Raw genomic sequence first — 20,981 nt, forward strand, 5'->3', positions numbered from 1 at the left:
AGCAAACTCAGTTAGGTTTAGAGCACCCAGTAGCTGTTAGATGACTTAAATTTAATGGTAAACTCCCTGCCTATACATATTCTTGTTTAGAAAGCCTTGGCATGTATTGATGATACCTTTCATAAGATCTTTTTTCTACAAAGCATCTGTTTAGAATGTTAATGAAACCAAACAATGAATAAAAATTGTGTAGTGATTCTTGTAAAAAGTACACATGCCTTGCCTATGGGGTTTAGTGTAAAGGGCACCATTTGTTGTTATGTGTTCCTTTGATACTGGTTCAGAATTGACATCATTGACAACTCTGAATCGTATTAAGCAATTTTATGTGTCCTGAGAAAGCTAGGACCGTTGATGATTAATAGAAAGCTAGTCTTCTGCTTTTGGTTCTGACACTGTGCCTTTGTGCCCAAAGTGTGCAGTCACCTATTGGATCTCTAAAACTTGCCATTAAAATGGTTGTTGTTAAATAGGAAGACCTATATTTGGGATTTATTGCTCTTAATCCATGGTGTAAGTTAACATGTCTCTCTCTTTCTCATCTAGAACAACTCAGCTCATGGTGATTACATGCCAAATAACGAGAGCAGTTTAATAGAGCAAGCCCCAATACCTCAGGATGGACTTACCCTGGCACCTCACAGAGCTCAGCGAGAAGGTAGTATGCTCTATTTTTTGTAAGCATCAGAAGATTACAGGGTACTCTGTACACTAACTGTAAACTTTTTACTCTCCTTTTGGAAGTGGAGAGTCCTACTCATCCTAGGCTTCACTCAAGAGCCAGTCCTCCCAATTCTGCCGTCCTCACGCTGGGTGCCTCTGCACCACAGCCCTGCTTTTCCCAGCATGCACCCACTCGTTCTGCTCTGTAGCCCATTGTCTTGACTGGATCTTAAACCTGGTTGCATGCTTCTGAAGGCCAGAGAGCCCACAGAATATTTAGTATAGTGCTTTCTTCCTAGAATTGAGCTCAGTGTCTACTAAAAAAGTAACTTTTTATACAAGTTCTGTGTAAGAGTAAGTAAGTTACTTATAAGTCCATTCTTCCTGCAAGAATGCAGCTTTTAAGAGGGCTGGAATGAGAGGATGGAAGGACATTGCTATCTGAAAAGGAATGAATTCAGATATTCTTTTCTCTTTGTATTTGGGGAGCCATTAACCTGTGTTGGGAGAGAAACTGAAATGGAAAATGTAGACTACCATCTGGGCTTTAAAAGAGCCATGGATATATGATAAACTTCACACTCAAGTTATAACAATTTTGAATTTTATGTCATTATGTCTCCTTTTTTTCCAGTAATAATCCTTTTTCTGTAATACATTTTTCCTCACAAAGGAAAAATAGGTCTGAATGTTTAGTGTCGAACTTAAGTGTTTATGTAATGACCACTTCTATTCAAGACTATCACAGTACTACTGCCTTTCCAGCTAAACTACTTTAATCATAGACTGCTTCAGCTAAGCTCATTGAACGTACAAATAATCTAAAGTGGAGTTGGTTTTACAATGAAGATTCCTTTTTTATAATAAAAATATTTTAGAAGAACATAGAGAGTATATCAAAATGCTAACAGTTGGCTGGGTGCGGTGGCTCACGCCTGTAATCCCAGCACTTTGGGAGGCCGAGACAGGCAGATCACCTGAGGTCAGGAGTTCAAGACCAGCTTGGCCAACATGGTGAAACACATCTCTACTAAAAATACAAAAATCAGCTGAGTGTGGTGGCAGGCACCTGTAATCCCAGCTACTTGAGAGGCTGAGATGGGAGAATCGCTTGAACCCTGGAGGCAGAGGTTGCAGTGAGCTGAGATCATGCCACTGTACTGCAGCTGGGGCAACAGAGAGCAAAACTCTATCTCAGAAAGAAAATGCTAACAATTAACTGTAAAGGTAGTACTCTAGATGATTTTTCTTATATTCCTACTTCTTAAAAAGTTTGTGTAATACATGCTTTTTAGTTTAAATTTATGAGGGTTGGGGGCACTTTCATTGTGGCCATTCCTCACCACATACTCTTGTCTTCTCTTACCGTGATTCCCACAGATAACACCAGACAGAACTTGAAATCGTTGCCGAAGCTATGTTCTCATACCCTGTAATGTCATAGTGACTTTTTCTGCTAAGTGAAACTGGGTTCTGACCAAACAAAACCCAAGATCCCCTACCCTTGAGCCCAGTGATTTGCAGAACTACAGCTGCTTTATTTCTGAATATAAGATTAGTTCAGAAGATTTTTACTTAAATAATTTAATGTAACAGCTTTTGGAAACAGCTTACCCTCCCACCCTCACTTTGGCTTTCATACTGTTGCACAGTTCTAAGGAGTTACAGGCTCTTGCCTGGCTTTTTGAGATTTTCCTTTGTTTCCATCCTCAACGTTTCTGGCCCACAAAGGGGAAATTGGCCCCCAAGCAGGTGACCAAACCCTATATATTTGGAAAGTTGATAAAAAAAATACTGGTAATGTTATATCCCTTGTTTATTATAAATGTCCCTTCCCCTGTGTATTTCTGTATCTTATGTTTCATGCCTTCTCATTGCCCACCTTCCGTGGTCTTTTAACAGTCTTATTCTTCCTCTATGCTTTTGTCACTCTGTGTATTCCACTTTGTCTATTTTAACTTCTTCCTCTAAAGCAAAATGAATGCCCCTTTTCTCCTCCATCTCCAGCTCTCCTGAATCCAACAGTGCACCCCCCATTCTGTTGAGTTACTTTCCTAACCTCTTCCCTGCAACCTTTAGCATAGTCATTATCAGCCTTTGATATCACCTACCTCATTATCCTGAAAGTACAGTTTCTTCTGTTTATACCCTGAGCAACAGTCTCTTTAAATCCTTATAGTACACTTAATAGACTGACTCTTTTGAAATTGATTTATTTCCTAAGGTGGTACTTTTACTGAAGGGGTTGCAAAATGGATAGTTGAGGAATTTAAACATTTGCTTACTTCATGAATAAACTGTTTATCTAGTTCAATTCAGGGTGTTTTAGAGTTTAATATAATTTATGTTTACTATTTTACCTCTGTAATAAATTTTGAAAATTTATTGAACCTTTATTATAATGTTCAATTTTTATTTACCATTATATGATATTGAGGATTACATTTGAGAAGAGTAATTTTAAAATTCCCAATTAGAAATTTTTATCAGCTTGGTATGTTACTTTTGAGTAGTTTTTTTAAAAATTAAATATAAAACTAGGTATTTTCTAGTTTATACCTACTATGTATAAATAATTGAATGAGCCATGTTTAGTTGCTCTTAAAATGCCATATTTGTGATGATGTGAATAACCATTTGGAAGATTATCATTTGGAAAAATATCTTAATTGCAGGTACCTTTTATTTTTATCCTTAAAATCTTTGGTGTTAGCAGAGTGTTTGAAATTACTTAAACACTCAGCATGTTATATGGGTATAGAAAAAAATTATTTTGTGGGCAGGTGGCACATTGCTATGCTTCTGGTTTTTAATTTTTTTAATTTTTTAATTTCATGATTTAAGGCCAGTCAAGCTTAATTGTTAAGCACTCGTCAACTTTTAGGGTTACCTTAGGTAACTGACATGTGTCTGTAGTCCTTGTAGCGCAAGTCAGCATGTGTTTTTTTTCTTTCAGCTGTACACATTGAGAAGATAATGTTGAAAGGAGTCCAGAGAAAAAGAGCCGACAAATACTGGGAGTACACTTTCAGAGTAAGCCATTTCCCCACAAAAGATAACCTCACATGCTATGCTCAATGATCTTTGGAAAAACTTGTGGCAGCTTTGCTAATTTAAGGGGAAAGGCATTTATGTTTGTTTTTAATTAAGAGAATGTACTGTTTTTTATCACATACTGCTGCATGGTTTGCCAAGCTTTTTTGAAGTTGCATCACATTAAAATAACCCTGGCTATTTTATTAAAAAGAAATAAGAGCCTTAGACTTAGGGACACAATTAAGATGAAAGAGATACCTTTTAAAAAAAGTAAGCCTTTCGTGCCATTGTTTTTTAAGTCAAGATCACAGGCGTTGTCTTTCTGGCATTGTTTTCCTGGCATTTTCCTCTTCGTTCTCTGACATTCTTATTCCCACGTCGTTGCCCTGTCTTCTTACCTGTGATTGCTTTTGTTGCCTGTCCTTCCCATAGCTGGGATTAGCTGTAGAGCCCAGCTCTGATTCTGTGCTCGCAGACGAAGTATTTCCATGTCTCCTTTTTGCCCGTCAGCTGTAACGGGGACTCCTTGTCCACATCTTCCTTACTTCTACCTGCTTGGGCTACAGCTCTTTCTCCTCAGTTTGGATGGCACACACCCTGAAGCCATGTGGAAGCACACCACGTTTTTGTGCATCCTCACTCCAGTTCCTCTCCAGAGGCATTGCTTGCCAAATTTTGGCTGTACCTCTCTTCAGGAGTTATTTCTGACCCTCCACCAGAATGTTTTCTCCTTCATCCATGGTGTATACCTTTCACAGATCTGTCCAGTAGATATTCTCATGGAGAGCAGGAATCTTCGTCCTCAATCCTCAACCATCCCACCATGTCTGACTTGCTCGTTGAATGAATTCAGAACTTCAGCTTTGCTTTGAGGGGAAAGATCCTCAGTTTGCAGGATTTTAGCCCTTATCTCCTGGTGTCTTATTGTGGCATGCATCTCACTCTTTGCTCTCCATGCTCCGTCAGGCTGGCCCCTTTTGCTGTTAGAGCTCACAGCCTGCCTTCCTGAAGGCTCTACTGTCCTCTCACCTGAAATGCCCTTCCCCTATCCCTCTAGACCAAGAACAGGCCACTTTGGCTCTAAAGCTCCCTCCTCAGAGATCCTTCTTGACACCCCAGCTCATGTGCATCTACCCGTTCTTGTACCATGCCCTGTGTGTTTTCTTCAAAGTACTGATCACTGATGGAAATTCTTACATATTCTCTTGCTTTGATCTATCTCCTGCACTAGCCTGTGAACTCAGTCAGCAGAGACTTAACTGCCTTGTCCATTTCTGCGTCTCTTGAAAGAAGAGTCAGAACAGTGCCCTGTTCAAGCAGCTGCTCAGCAAGCATTTGAATACTTAAAAATCACTTAAGAAATGTGCCAGTTAATAAAGATATTAATTTTAAAGTTGTAGATAAAATGTTATATGTGTTTTTAAGTATCTGATTATTTATAAGTTGGTAAGGTCTAGATAGTAACATAGTGCAAATATTTATTTAGCTCAAATAGTTCTAGGGTAGAAATTATTAGGGGGCTACAATTGAGTCCGCTGGATAAAAAGCATCGAGGAGGTAGCGGGTGGGGTAGCACAATGGATGTCAGTTCTGACTCTTGCCCTTACTTAGGATCACACCTCAGTAAGCTAACCTGTTTGAACTTAAGTTTCTGCATCTCAAAATGGAAGTAGTCATAGCGTCTTAATAGAATTTTAAAGATTGAGATAAAGATGAAATCTCTTCATTAATCATAAATTCCATAAAAATACAACATGGTACTACCAAAGAAGGCAATAAACTCTAGTTATTTCTCTTAAGGGTGTATATTTAATAAGTTTCAGGACATAGAATTTTTATCTTTTGAATGGCAAAGATCTGTACTGTCAAACTGTCATTTTAGAGTTCTATAAGTTCATAGAAAATAACGTATATCCCTTTTCTGAAAAATTACTAAACATAGTCACATTTTCAGATAGCTTTTAAAAAGTGCCATTTTGAAAGAGTTATTAGAACTTTTTTGAGTAGCATATGTCAATGTGCAGATAATTTTACTAATTTTGAAATTATGACAATGCCAGATTAACTTCATATTTCTAATTGTTAATCTTAGTAAAATTTAAGTAAGGCCCTTTGTTTTTGCACATGGCTTTTTCTAGCCGGTTCCTGCGTAAGGAATAACCATATAACATGTGTGTTTTTTTTAAATCAGGTAAATTGGTCTGATCTTTCAGTCACAACAGTAACAAAAACCCACCAAGAACTACAGGAATTTCTACTGAAGGTAAAAGTATAGATTTTGTTGTTAAAATGATTTTTATATAATATACAGAATCCAGAAACCTCAACATCAAAAAAACACCAGGAAAATTAAAACATAGAGATAAATGTTGGCTCAGAACTCTAAATGAACATTAGCTGTGGAAAATGTCATGCTATTCTAAACATGTTTTCTTACCTGACATTCCAACATAAAAAAAATGATGAAGGAATTTCTACATTTAAAAGAAAAAAATGGAGGCCAGGTGTGGTGGCACGCACCTGTGATCGCAGCACTTTGGGAGGCTGAGGAGGGAGGATTGTTTAAGGTCAGGAGTTCAAGACCAGCCTGGGCAACATAGTGACACCCTATATCTATTTGAGAAAAAAGAAAGGAACCCGATTCCTAGTTCCCAGCAGAGGTGTGCATCATTTGTGGCTGTTTGCAAAGGGACTTCTTAGTAGAGAATGCGTCTGCCTAACCAAATAAGGCTTGCTTCCGCTTGGTGGGAGTTCTCAGACTTCACAACTGTTCAGCTGTATACTTCCCTGAATCTCCATTTCTTCCTTCTTTGAGTTCCAGCTCCTGCCCACCTTATCCCCCATATGATAGAATCTCCAAACTACCGGTAATAAGAAGGTAATAGAAATATCTTATACAGACCTGCCAGAGGTGAGAGGTATCTTAGATCATTTGGTTCAAACCATCACCTGTTTCTTTTATGTTAATCTGATTTTGTTGAAAAGTGTGAATAGGTAGAAATAAATATCAAAAAGAGAGAATAGGTATAAATGATTGATAAATTATTCTCAATGAGCAAATGTTTTTAAATTTATTGTTAGTAGGGAGATAAAGCAGAAAGTTTAGAAACAACTCATTCCCAACTCAGTTACTAAGTTTTGGGTCTAAGTGTAGTTATTAAACATATAAGAAATTTTGAGGCTAGTGCTGGTTTTAGGTTGTCTGCTTGTCACTGTGAGTATATTCTTTTCAGGTCATTCTTAAACCTATGAGAGACTATTTTATTCATCACTTTGTAGAGCCTTGAACACCACACTAGATGCTGGTTCTTTGAGGAAGACTGTTGAAGAGTTAACTCCACTGGATTTCTTGTTAGTCTCTCTGAATGAAGTAGCACCAGGGATAACTTGAACAGTTCCATTTGCTTGTGGTTTGCTATAAAGTAGGCTCTCTCAGTTAAGGGCTGAGGACTCCTCCCACTCATTAGTGACCTGCCTTTGGTAAAGGTGGGGGATGAGTTTTACTCATTTCCAGATGCCAGAGGCCACTGTCTGCAACATGTCAGCTCTGGACAGCTTGATGAGGGAAATGGCATGGGTCTGTGAGCTTCTGTAACAGTCATGAGGGTGGCAAGGAACAGGGGCTCGGGCCCGGGCAGGCTCCATCTGCCAGGCAGTGCACCCCATTGGAGAAAATGAGTGCCTGGATGGCGTTCTAGGTACAGTGGAGGCTAAGCAGGGCTGCCCTATGCCACCTCCGCACACTTTTACAGTCCCTAATAAATTCTGACTTTTAGTAGAATAAGTTTATCAAAATTTAGACAGGTGATCACAAACAGGCTTCATTTGGGTTAAGGGAGCAGCCTGTTTTCATTTCCCTTCTTTGTTCTGCTGTCCTTCCCACAACAGAATTGTGGAGGAGTTGCAGGAGTGCAGAGCTGAAGCCAAAAAGCCTTGAAATGCGGGGTCCAGACTGAGTGACTTGGTGCCAGTGTGCGTGCAGGGTCCTGTTTCCCTGTCCCTCATGCTGAGAGAGCACGAAGCTGACCTGCAACTGGGGCCTAGTGTGTGGAGTCTACCTTTTCTACTAGCTTGCCCTCCAGAAGCTTCAACTGTTTGTGCCTTGACAGATTTCGTTTCTTCAGTCACCCATTTTTTTCTAAAAGCTTAGGTGCTTTAAAATAAATACAACTCCAAATAAGTAATTCACTCTTCAGAATCATAGCAATTAATGAATCCCCTGCTTAGCCAGTATTTGAATATAATATTTTTCACAAATAGTATAAATGCCTCTCAATGACATGAAATAATCTGCAATGTTGTGTACTTCTGGAAATGTACTGCATATTGTGTGATACCCTTCTAAGTTTACCATATCCTTTTTTCCCTTTTACTTTCCTTTTAACACCAACTACAAAAGTTCAGGAGCAGCCAGGCACAGTGGCTCACGCCCATAATCCCAGCACTCTGGGAGGCTGAGGCAGGTGGATCACCTGAGGACAGGAGTTCAAGACCAGCCTGACCAACATGGTGAAACCCTGTTTCTACTAAAAATTAGCCGGGTGTGGTGGCAAGCGCCTGTAACCCCAGCTACTCAGGAGGCTGAGGCAGGAGAACCACTTGAACTGAGATCGCGCCGTTGCACTCCAGCCTGGGTGACAAGAGCAAGACTCAGTCTCAAAAAAAAGTTCAGGAGCGAAATGTGTCCTTTTGACAATGTGTACATATGAATACCCTTTTTCCTCAGTAGACTCTATTGACCTGTACTTCTAGCTTGCTGTAGTGTGGAGATGTGAGTTGGAGGTCAGTATTTCAAGTCCTTTTTTCCCATACAGATAGCAGCCTCTGTCCTCTACATTCTGGCCCTCTTTGGCTGTTTTTGTGGGGTTTGTCTTTTCTTTTGAGACAGAGTCTTGCTCTGTCGCCCAGGCTGGAGTGTAGTGACTCGCCGGTTCAAGTTGTTCTCATGCCTTAGCCTCCTAGGTAGCTGGGATTACAGGTGTGTACCACCATACCCAGCTAATTTTTGTATTTTTAGTAGAGACAGAGTTTTGCCTAGGCTGGTCTTGAACTCCTGAGCTCAATCAATCCACCCACCTTGGCACCTCCCAATGTGCTGGGATTATAGGCATGAGCCATCATGCCTGGCTCCCTGTTTTGTTTTTCTTCTTAGCAATTACAGATGGCATTTCTCATGATCAGAATGTCTATTCTCTGCAGCCAGGGTTTTTGTTTCTTCCTTCACTGCAGTATTGAGGGTTCCTGAAACAGTGCCTGGGGCACAGTAGGAATTTAAAAGCTTGCTGAATGAATGAATGAACGAGGTTTGCCACCAACATTACATTCTCAGTTGGTCTCAGCGTATATAGAGAGCAACTTTTGTAATAGCTCGATACGAAAATCTTTCATTCCTCTGAGCTTGTTCTGAAACTGAGCTGGAGCTCGAGGTAGGAGGCTGGGTGTGCTAGAACTAGGATTGAAAGGTGAGAAAATTTGAAACATGTGACTAGAATATAAAAGACATGATTTAAAGCTATATATATATATTTTTAGCGAATGAGCCTTTCTTTAGGACTGCAAATAGGCCCTGGAAATTGAAGATAAAAACCACTTGAAAATAAATCAGTTTGCACATACTGATGACTATATATCTGCAGTCTGCCCAGGAACATGAACAATGTCACTGAATTGTGAATATTTATATACTGTTGCTTTCCGTAGTGAGTAGAACCATCAGGGGTTTGGCGGTTGAAATAGAGTTCTTCACTGACACAGGTTTTCTTCACAGATATTCCGTATAAATTGTGTTTAAAATGGGTAATATGATATATGTGTGGTGTTGTAAGTCTATTAAAATGCTAATATCAAAATATAAATATTGAAATGAGTAATTTCTTTGGAAAATAAAGCCAGGTGTAGTGGCTCACGCCTGTAATCCCAGCATTTTGGGAGGCCAAGGCTGGCAGATCACCTGAAGTCAGGAGTTCAAGATCAGCCTAACCAACATGGTGAAACCCTGTTCTCTACTAAAAATACAAAAAAACTAGCCAGGCATGGTGGCGTGCTCCTCCCAGCTACTCTGGAGGCTGAGGCAGAATCACACAAACCCAGGAGGCAGAGGTTGCACTGAGCTGAGACCACACCACTGCACTCCACCCTGAGTGACAGAGCAAAACTCTTCACTATTCAGAAAAAAGAAAAGGAAAGAAAATGGGTAGATTCAGACCTCGTTTCTCCCATTGCTGGTCAGAGGGCATGATTTCCACAGTGAATGTGTAGAATGCTGACAGAGCCTTTCATCTGACCAGAAGGGACTTCATTCTGACAGAGCATCTTGATCCTGCCATCTGCTGTGTCCACAGTGAGGAGTGCTTTATGTTGCTTTTGCTAAATTGCTCATTTCTGAATTGACTCAAAAGACTGACTTTTCTTTTTTCTCTCTCTCTTTTTTTTTTTTGTGTAGTCTCTCTCTGTCGCCAAGGCTGGAGTTGAATGGCACAATCTCGGCTCATTGCAGCCTCTGCCTCCCGGGTTCAAGCCATTTTTCTGCCTCAGCCTTCTGAGTAGCTAGGATTATAGGTGCACACCACCACACCCAGCTTATTTTTATATTTGTAGTAGAGACGGGGTTTTGCTGTGTTGGTCAGGCTGGTCTCACACTCCTGACCTCATGATCCACCTGTCTCGGCCTCCCAAAGTGCTGGGATTACAGGCGTGAGCCACCGTGCCCAGCTTGAAAATACTTACTTTTCAAAAGAAAATTTGCTTTGGTCTTCTCAAAGCTCAATATGTAAGTCAATCATTTGTGTAGATTTTTTATTTCTGTGGCTTCTCAGATGCTCTTAATGGTTCTACTCTGAATTTTAGTGAATGTGCCAGTAACAGCACAGATTAGTTAAAACTGAATCCTTCAAAGACTTGGAAAGTTGGTTTATGAATAATCAGTTCAGGAATTTTTAAAAGTAAACTGGTTATATTTTGTTTTAAATTTAAAACTTTTCTTGGCCAAGTGGTTTTTTTTTTTTTTTTTTTTTTTTTTTTTTTTATGGTTTCTAGCACATTGCTCTGAGGGCACCTCAATCACTTGAGGCACTTCCAGTGTGTGCTTTTTATATAAATGAGTAATATTGAGGGTTCTCACCTGTCTCTCATATTTTGTTCTTTATTTGCTGCATTGCCCTGCTGGTCTGACGTTGCCAGAAAGTAAAACGTAGAACAGGAGGCTCAGAGTGATAAGTACAAAGGCAGAGGTAACACTCCCTGGAATACTATTCCAGGGTAAAAATAGTTCTAGCTATGCAGAACAGCATCTTCAGCTTAACTCAAGAGCCTTAGTATGGGCGTCATTGTGGTGTGTGGAGCCAGAGTGTGAGGTCCATGCAGGCGTCCTCGAGCTGCAGGAATGTGTTGAATGCTGTGGGTCGCCCTGCACCTTGGGGAGCCCTGAGGTGATCAGGAGCTGATCAGGAGCCATGATGAGAAGATGGTGCATTTCCTAGTAGGAAAGGTCTATGCTGCTTCAGTATGGGGTCAGGTGTTGTGAAGATTTGGAAAACAAACTACTTTTGAGAAAATAATAAGCAGGAGGCATTAATCTTCATTTTATGCATCTGACTTGTAACATATTTACTAGTAAGTGAGAAACTTAACATTGGATAATGTGGTTTTTCTTTTCTAGCTTCCAAAGGAACTGTCTTCGGAGACTTTTGACAAGACCATCTTAAGAGCCCTGAATCAGGGTTCCTTGAAAAGGGAAGAACGGCGACATCCTGACCTGGAGCCCATCCTAAGGTAATGATTTACCCGACGCCTGTCACAGCAGGATACAGTGTACAGACAGGATAAAGGGCTGCTCCAAATGGGGTCTTCAGGTGGAGGATCATAGAGATTCTTTCTCTGGTGTACTTTATAAAATGGACATGTTATCCTTGTGCTATTTTGATCTTAGGCTCATAGTAAAAGATACCAAACTAGTTTCATCATTGTACTCTTCAGTTCTCTGCTATCATAAAATTTAGTTATTTCTGAAATATGCAGACATTGAATAAAGCCTCTTATATTTTTCATAAAATACTTATTGAAAGAGGCCTATGTCCAAGAGCTCCACTTTGGTGAGATGTTTTGTTTGTTTAAAGTTGTCAAGTGCCTGGGCTGGTGGGTGGGAGAGTGAAGGGCAGCCCTGCTTCCCAGTACCTGCGCTTCATGGCCATTGCTCTCTTGGAGCCATGGTCCTGTCAGAGGTCAAGGTTTTGCCTTCATGAGGTTGATGGGCTGTTGGAAAAGACTGGTGTAGGTAAGATGATCTTAGATTAATTCTTGGAGCCTCCCATGTGCTCATAGAGGAAAAAATTGAAGACACAGGCAAGGCATGTCACTGGTGGCACAAGGGCCCTGTGGAAGCGCGATGAGTGTGGATGTAGGGAAATGTATTTGTTTCGTAATGGGAAGTTGAGGCATCTTTTGCCCAATTAATGGCTCATATTTTCTCTTAAGAGGTTTGCTTAAGAATGGGTAGATTAAGGGTGTGAGATCACATGCTTGAGAGTAGAGGGGATGTAAAATGGTTGTGTGGAGATCTGGAGAACACCCTGATGAAAGTGAGCTGGGCAAGGTGTGGAGTCCATTTGAGATTAAAGATCAATAAACTACTGTGGTATTGGTCTGTCCTGTTGTGTGAATTATTTTTTAACTCTTTCCCGGCACCTCAGGTCCAAGTGTCAGGTTGTGTTTGTCCTGGATGGGGCTTTCTTGGATGTGACAAGAAGACAATGAAACAAGGGAATTTGGGGGAAAATGTTCCGTTTTTAACAAATGATGGACAGGTATTAGATCTAAGCTGGACTAGGAAGTGAAAATAGGTGAGTCTGATAGAGGGGAATGAACTGTGCTTGGAAAGCAGGGGCCATGGGAGTAATCGGGTAATTAAGCAGCTGGAATCTGGTTGGAATGGGAGCGGAGGCATCTGGGTGAGCGGATCTGGAGGCGACAGTGGAGGTTAGCGTATGGTTTTGGCAGTTGTCGCACTCATCTCTCTGAGAGCTTCCCTGTAGAAGGGAGATAAATTCAGGAATAATGGCCAAGGAAACATGCTGTTTTACTGGAAACTTGCAGTTATTAATAAGTACATTATATAAAAGCAGTGCTGGAGCCTATAGTACTTGGGGTCAGGGCTTAAGTAAGACAGCCTGTCATCTGCCTTCTAAACCTGGGGTGGCCCAGTTTGGGAAGCCGATTTCCCGAGGGAGAGCAGAGGTATGTGTCATTGACTGCTACAGCCCCCATCCTGAGTAGGAAATAGGGACCAGTGAGTATTCTCGGGATGAAAAGAAGGGTGGGGCTGAAAAGAAGGGGATGAGTGTTTGCTGCCCAGCGGAGACAAGCAGAAATCTGGGAGGGGGAGAGTATTTTCATTGTACGACAAGATCCAGGGTGTGACAGTGGGAATAAAATGCAAGACAGGAATTGGAGGAAGTCACTGGGGAAAAGGCAGCCAAACAAAGAGCCTAGTGTCAGTTGGGGCACCCCTGCAGACACCCAGTGGTCCTGTGTCAGTTGGGGCACCCCTGCAGACACCCAGTGGTCATGTGTCGGTTGGGGCGCCCTGCAGACACCCATGTGGCCATGTGTCAGTTGGGGCGCCCCTGCAGACACCCATGTGGCCATGTAGGCCCCCAGCATGACAGAAGATTTGGAGTGGAAGAGACAGTAAGGCCAGGACCAAAACTGAATTTAAGCATGGAAAAGTGACCTAAGGTTGGTGGGTGACATAGACCAGGTCCAGTTGACTCAGAGCGGATGAGTGGCAGGGTCAAGGGAGTGCAGGTGCATACATGCCAGGAGGCTGAGGGGAGAGGAGCACCTTCCACCTGAGTGGCGGTGAGCACAGCTGGAGCCCAAGGGCTGGCCAGATTGTGTTAGAAATAGGGAGAAACAGGCTGCATGCACAGAGTCTGGTATATTTGCGGAATCTCAGAGGGAACGGGGAAAGGTTTAGAGAAAGGGAGAGGGCCGGCCGCGGTAGCTCATGCCCATAATCCCAGCACTTTGGGAGACTGAGGCTGGAAGATCATTTGAGGCCAGAAGTTTAGACCAGCCTGGGTATCATAATGAGACTTTGTCTCTACAGAATTCTTAAAAATTAACCAGGTGTGTGGCATCTGTAGGTCCAGCTACTCGGGAGGCTGAGACCAGAGGCTCACTTGAGCCCAGGAGTTTGAGGCTGCAGAGAACTGTGATAGTGACACTACGCTCCATACTGAATGACAGAGCCAGACCCTGTCTTAAAAAAAACCTTGATGCCTGTGTATTCTAGGAGATAACGCTGAACTATGTGGTTCAAGGCTTAGTAATACCATTGACTGCATTCTTTGTATGACTGTCATGTTTCAAAAGTCATTGCTGGCTCCTTGTTTTTTTCCCTGTCCCTTCTGACCAGTTATGTTGTAAAGCCACTCAGTGAGGCAAAGCAAGGTAGACATCAGCATCAGGATGGGAGGATGTGCCCTGATGGACTGGAGAAGGGGACCTGTATGGGGTGAGGAAGGTATTTCCTCTTGGGCGATGGTGGTAGGAGGCCTGGCCCGTGTCACAGAGCTCAAAGGGCGGAGAAGCCAGATGTGTGGAGTGATGGCCCAACTGGCCGTTGAAGCCTAGGTGGGCACCTGTCCAGGGTTTGAAAGGGAGTAGCAGCCACAGAGGAGAGAGCTTGCTACAGGGGATTGGAACAGCTACGTAAATATATTCAGGACAGTGAGAAACAGGTTTCCTTCTTTTGGAAAAGGGAGTTATCCTATGAAAAACAACAAAACCAGCTTGAACCCTAATCCTTAGAGTGTCTGATTGGAATTGAAGTCGTCGGTATGAATTCATGATATCCAGTATATGCAGATATAGAAATGGATATGGGTGCATATGTGTAATACACGTTTCCTAGCTCTATTCATTGAAAGGGTCTGGAAGTAGCAACATCCCAGTAGCAGGGGCATACCTGTGCCCAGATCCTCACTTCTGTATGTGATTCTCCACTAAAAGGAACTAGAGCTTCTTGAAGTTTTGAAAAGCTGATTTCAGGGCTGGGGCAGGAAAAGTACAAGATGAGCCTGTGTGCCAGAAAACCTGGTGTCCTCAAAGAATGATGCACTTTTGTCGGAAGGTCACGGAGCCAGCTTGACGGGGCTTCAGTGGTTAAATCTGGGGTAAATAAAACATCAGGACAAATAACAGTACATTGCATAAAACAGGAAACTGTCAGTCCATGTTGAAATAAATAAGTGAATACATTGAATGTTTGAGGAATAGGATATTTACCTTTAGCTTCAAAGTCCTTTACCAGAATAATGGAGAAACATAACGGGAGAAAGTACAGTAACTTTAGAGTGGAGAAGCCTTGAGATGCGCCATTGTAATCAGCTGAAGTGAATGTATCCATGGTGGGCAGTCAGCATCTCCATCTCCTCCAGGAGACAGGCTGCAGCAGAAGCACACAGCCCCACTCCTTTGTTCTTGCCAGGAATCTAATTGCAGGAAAGCCCCAGACAAACCTCCATGGAAAGCATTCCACAGTATACCTGGCCTGTCCTCTTAGGTGTGACAGTGGAGTGTGGTGCCAGATGCTGAACTGGAGCTTTGATATGAAAAGGACATTTTGGGGTCAATTGGCAAAACTTAAATGGGATCTGAGGAATAGAAGATAAAAATTGGTTAGTCTTAATCTCCTGATACTGATGGTAGGAGATCGTAGGAAATACTGATATCTTCCCAGGAGTTGGCCATTACATCAGGTATTTATGTTTTAGGAAAAAATTCTTTGTACTGTATTTATAAGTTTGAGATTTTCAGAAGGAAAAAATTAACTATTTCCAGAAGGAGCCATTTTCAAAAAATAGCTCTCAGCTAAGACCCCAGTTAAAAAGTAAGTGGCTGGGCACAGTGTTTCATGCATATAGTCACAGCACTTTGGGAAGCCAAGACAGGAGGATTGCTTAAGGACAGCAGCCTGGGCAATGTGAAACCCCATCTCCACAACAAAAATTTTAAAAATTAGCCAGATGTAGTGGTGTATACCTGTAGGCCCAGCTACTTCAGAGGCCACAGTAGGAGGATCACTTGAGCCCGAGAGCTTGAGGCTGAAGTGAGCTGTGATTGCACTACTGAACTCCAGCCTGGGCAACAGAGTATCTCTTTTTTTTTTTTTTTTTTTTTTTTTTTTTAAAAAAAAAAGGCAGGTTCAGTGTCTCACGCCTGTAATCCCAGCACCTTGTGAGGCCAACGGGGGTGAATCACCTGAGGTCAGGAGTTCGAGACCAGCCTAGCCAACATGGGGAAACCCTGACTCTACTAAAAATACAAAAATTAGACAGGTGTGGTGTCAGGCACCTGTAATCCCGGCTACTCGGAAGTCGAAGGCAGGAGAATCGCTTGAGCCCAGGAGGCGGAGGTTGCAGTGAACTGAGATCGTGCGATTGCACTCCAGCCTGGGCGATGAGAGCAAGACTTCATCTCAAAAGAAAAAAAAAGTGTATGGGTGACTGCTTCTTAAGGCTTTTAGGATTCTCTTCAGCAGTGATCATACTTGGCCTCTTGTGCGTGTCTGTATCTGTGTGTTTTCTAAACGTTTTTACTGTAAAGATGTTATTAAAGCTAATTGTGAAGAATGCAGAGGTGTGTACTGTGAAAATTTCCCAATTTCCCATTCTCCAAATTTAGCAGTTAAAGTAGCCTAACTTTTCCAAAATTTTCTGTGCATGTACATGCCCTTAGATTTATGTATATATATTTCCTTTACTGTCCAAATGGAAGTATTTTATATGTATTAATACTTTCCTGCCACTTCTTTAAATGTATTGGGATGTGGTAACACATCTTATATGTAAAAAGATGGCTGCTTTGATTCCTTTTTAGCTGAACCATAATTAAATTAATCAACATATTTTATGTCCATTTTAGTTGTTTCTAAGTATTTTTAAACTACAATGTCCAGGTATATGATTTAATTTTTTACTTTTTATTTTTATTAATTTTTTTTTTGAGACATGACCTCGCTCTGTTGCCCAAGCTTGTCTCAAACTCCTAGGCTCAAACAATTGCTCCAGGAGGTATATATTCTTAACACATATGGGTACATATTTATCTGTAAGATCAGTTTACAGAAATATTGTAATTGGTCAAAAGTTACATGTATTTTTAATATGTAATATTTTCAAATTATCTCTAAAAAGGTAGCAGCACTTTATATCCTCTGACGCCTCATACTTGTATCTCCCACCTAAGCAGACACAAAACGTTCGCAATTGCTCTTCTTTGCTTATCTCAGAAAGAAAGTCTGATTTCAGTTTGTGTTTGAGTGGCTTTAGCCGCCTCCCTGTGAATGGCCTTTTCAGTCCTTTCTACGCATTATTGGTGTCACTGATTAGAAGAGTTAGTTGTTCAATAAAGGAAAGAGCCCTACTTGCGATTACTTCTTGACCATACAGGTGTTTTAAACTTTTATGTAGCCAAATTTATTGATCTTTTCTCTTGTGGTTTCAGGGTTTTGTGTCAGGCCTAGAAAGACCTTTTCAAAACATATTTGAAATATGTTTCAAAAAATATTTTTTAAAGTATGTTTTCTTCTAATACTTCCTTTAAGAAAAAATCTCGGATTCATTTGTAATTGATTTTGATGTAAGGAGTGTGGTAGGGATTCGTATCTTTTCCCAAATGGCTAGCCTGTAGCCTCAACACCATGTCAGGACTCTTCCTTCTCAGTTTGTGGATTTTAAATTAGTAGGTCATTATTTGTGTCTCAGAAGTGTAGCAATTATAAAAAAGGGAAGAAAGGAAACAGAAATAGGAGGTAGGTTTATAAGTTATAACAGATTGGTTGGTACAGGACACACTGTATTTAGTCCCAAATATGCTGTAGGTTAGGAAAATGAAAATACGGCATGAAATGTGCATTTGTGGTTGGAAGATTTCTATCATGTCAAAATGTAATCTTGTTTTTCTTAGTTATCAAGTAGTTTGTGGCCACTTTGATTTTTTAATATCGGTATAATTGCCATCTTGTAGTTATTCATTAATGAGCCTTGACTTTAGTTTGTATACTGATTTAGTTCCCCTACCTTTATCTGATTTGTGGTTTAAATGTAATACTCAGTGTTCCCATAGTGGATGTCTACATAGTATTTGGAGTTATATCTGGGCTGTCCCTTGGGACTCAGGCCTTGAGTTGAAGGTGTGCCTGTGCTTTTGACCAATTGGTTTCTAATGTGACTGAGTGTGGGTTCCACCACTGCCTTTGGATTTTAGTGTCAGCGTTGTGTAATATGTTCAGACCTGGAAATCCAGATTTGCTTCTGAATTCAGATCTCAGTTCTTTCCTCTCTTCATTTCACCCATGTCTTCTTACTGATTGTTTACTTCCACACTGGAATACCAAGAAGCAATTTCACATAATATACAAGGCAGCTTTGGCCCATAAGAGTCATCTGTTGGTATGTTAATGATCCTTTGAGGGGAGAAATTAAGAATTAAAATTTAAAATGAGCATCAAAAGTGTTCAAAATAATTTGTATGTTGAGGGTCTAAGTAATGGGTAGGGTGACAGTTTACGTGCACTGTTTGATTCTCGTAACCTTGAGAAATTGGAAGGTGAAAGGCTAACTAGCTTGTTTAGGGTGCTTTAGCTTATAAGTGGTTGAACTGGTATTCAAATCGAAAGTAAACTTCCTAGTAGATTCTGCTCTAATTGTATGTGCCCTTTTACAGGTACCACTGTAAGAAAGACCTCCAGCTGGAGTCTTTTAATCACATTAATAAAATATGGGGAAAGCTGGGTTTCAGAGATAACTTGGACTCATGGCATGGTACACATTCAACATGAATCATTAGTCAGCGGTGCCTTAGGTTGTAGTAATACATGTATGATATATGATAACTACATAACTGACTGTTTCATATTTTCCAAGGCACTTAGCATCCCAGACTTCCCAACCTCCCACTTTGAGAGTGTGGAAAGGTCCTTTAATAGTACAGACGAAGGCTGGGTGGAATGGCTCATGCCTGTAATCCCAGCACTTTGGGAGGCCGAGATGGGCGGCTCACCTGAGGTCAGGAGACACTAGCCTGACCGACATGGTGAAACCCCACCTCTAGTAAAAAAATATAAAATTAGCTAGGTATGGTGGCGCATGCCTGTAATCCTAGCTACTCAAGAGGCTGAGACAGGAGAAATCGCCTGAACCCAGGGAGGCCAAGGTTGCAGTGAACTGAGATCGAGCCACTGCACTCTAGCCTGGGCAATAGGAGCAAAACTCTATCTCAAAAAAATAAAAAATAGAAGTGCAGCCAAATAAGGAGAAGAACACCTGTGAAGAAGAGTAAAGAAATTGCAGTTTTTTTTTTTTGTTTTTTTTAACAGAAGGGTGGCTGTTGGACCACTTGGACAGAGGCTGAAATAATACATTTTTGGGCCAGAATCGAAATCTTACCATTAGATTATACAAAATTAAAAATGGATCTATTTAGTTGCTTCTTCCAAATGAGTTTTATTAAATTTTACTGACTTCTTCCTATAGGAAATACATTAGAAAATAATATTCTTTTCTATGGGAAGAATATTTTCCCATACCTGAATTAAATTGCCACTTAAGTCTGCCTTGTAATTGAAACCGAGCTTCTTGTGGATTTATATTATTTGAAATTAACAAATCTCTTTTCTTTTTATATACAGGCAGCTATTTTCAAGTTCATCGCAAGCTTTTCTACAGAGTCAGAAAGTACACAGCTTCTTTCAGTCCATATCGTCAGACTCCCTACACAGTCTCAGTAAGCATCCTCTGTCCTTCTGTGGAAATATTTTTTCTTTGTTGGATTTTATTGCTTTACCATGTCATTTTGTGTAGGTTTGTCATTTTAGTTAAGATTAAAGAATAGTGACATACAATTATTTGTCATTTTTAATGAATTTTACATGGCAGTTGTAAACAAAGTCATGTATAAAAGCTAATAGAGCAGACTGATTCCAAGGTAAGGTCTGAGTCTCTCTAGACTTTGGGGTGTGGCTAGTCCTTCATTTCTTTGACAGAACTGTTCCCTCACTGGCTGGAGACCTTACAGCGCCTCGTGCTGGTGTATGATCTTGTCTGCCTTCCTCTTCTCACCTGTTCCCAATTGACCTTTCCAGCCAGCTGATCAGGCAGAAAACATTAGCCTTATTCTTCTCACTCTGCCTCTCTGTTTTCAGTCACGGAAAGGACAACCTATGCTACACAAAGAATGTCTCCCTTTATGTCCCTTCCTTACCCTCCCCTCGTTTACAGTTAGGCCTTTCTTTCATGCAGGGACTATCAAAGGAAACCCTTACTCTTTTCTCCGATTCTAGTTCCCTACTCTAATCTATCCCTGGAGTATCCCAAGGATAAGTGTGTTAAATTCCTGCTTGGTCTGAAATTCAGGCCCCACTGTGACCTCCCGGGAGCTTCCTTCTGCTCCCTGTGCCCTGTCTCCCAGCACACCCTGCCGTTGCCTGCCTGGTGTCTTTGCGCGTTTGTACCCTTACTTAAACACCCATCCTTTTGTCATAGCCCATTAAAATCACGCCTGTTTTAAGGCCCAGCTGAAACATCACCTCTTCCATGAAGCTTTGCGAGTTTTTCTTACGTTCTGTATGTTGAATTTTGTCCTCGTGCTTCAGCTTTCACCACTGTCTGTCTTTTAATTTTGGACATGTCTCCCTCAGCCTGCCTTTTACAAATATTTTGTCAGGAACATTGGTGTGTCCTTTAGCAGAATTTGTGCTAAACTCCAGGCGTAGCTACTATGGCAAGGAACATTTTTCTTTAAAACTGTCCTGCTTTCAGCAGTCATATTTTCCTGTATTTAAAGGGGAAAGAAAAACACGTATTTTCTCAATTTGAGGTGGGAGAAAGAGGTGAAAGAATAGTATGATTGCCTGTTACACAGGCTAACCTTGAAAGTTTCTCTAATTTAGTGTGTTACATGCTAACGTAATTATCAGTCAGAATTAAAAATGTGACTCTTTATGACTAGTTAACCAAGACAAGATGCACAACTTCATGGTTAAATTTATGTCCGAATGGTAGCAACAGCATTTATTAAAGAGAATCCTGATCATTCTGGAGCTATGTAGATTCAACCATCAGTGATTTTCTCTCTGAGCCAAATGTAAGTGCCTTTTATTGAACATGTATCAGTAACATCTGTTTCATTTCAAAAAGGCATTGAATTGAAGCACAAAATTAAACTTTTAGTTTAGATGAACAGGCTGCTCAGGAAAACTCACCCAATTGAGGAGTACATAT

The 20,981-nt window shown here is 40.9% G+C and overlaps 1 protein-coding gene across 1 annotated transcript in view; it reads left to right on the forward strand.

Annotated features, from left to right (window-relative positions):
- The window catches only part of ZCCHC2 (zinc finger CCHC-type containing 2), a 60,800-nt gene that overhangs the window by 17,131 nt on the left and 22,688 nt on the right, over positions 1 to 20,981 (forward strand). Inside the window, exons 3-7 of the mRNA XM_032293550.1 lie at positions 547 to 658; positions 3,620 to 3,696; positions 5,891 to 5,962; positions 11,357 to 11,469; positions 19,391 to 19,485. Of these exons, the coding sequence (XP_032149441.1) occupies positions 547 to 658; positions 3,620 to 3,696; positions 5,891 to 5,962; positions 11,357 to 11,469; positions 19,391 to 19,485 (469 nt within the window). The remainder of the gene's footprint in view (positions 1 to 546; positions 659 to 3,619; positions 3,697 to 5,890; positions 5,963 to 11,356; positions 11,470 to 19,390; positions 19,486 to 20,981) is intronic.

This window comes from Sapajus apella, unplaced genomic scaffold (assembly GCF_009761245.1).
Source record: "Sapajus apella isolate SASKATOON/1434 unplaced genomic scaffold, GSC_monkey_1.0 scaffold30, whole genome shotgun sequence".
Classification (NCBI taxonomy): domain Eukaryota; kingdom Metazoa; phylum Chordata; class Mammalia; order Primates; family Cebidae; genus Sapajus; species Sapajus apella.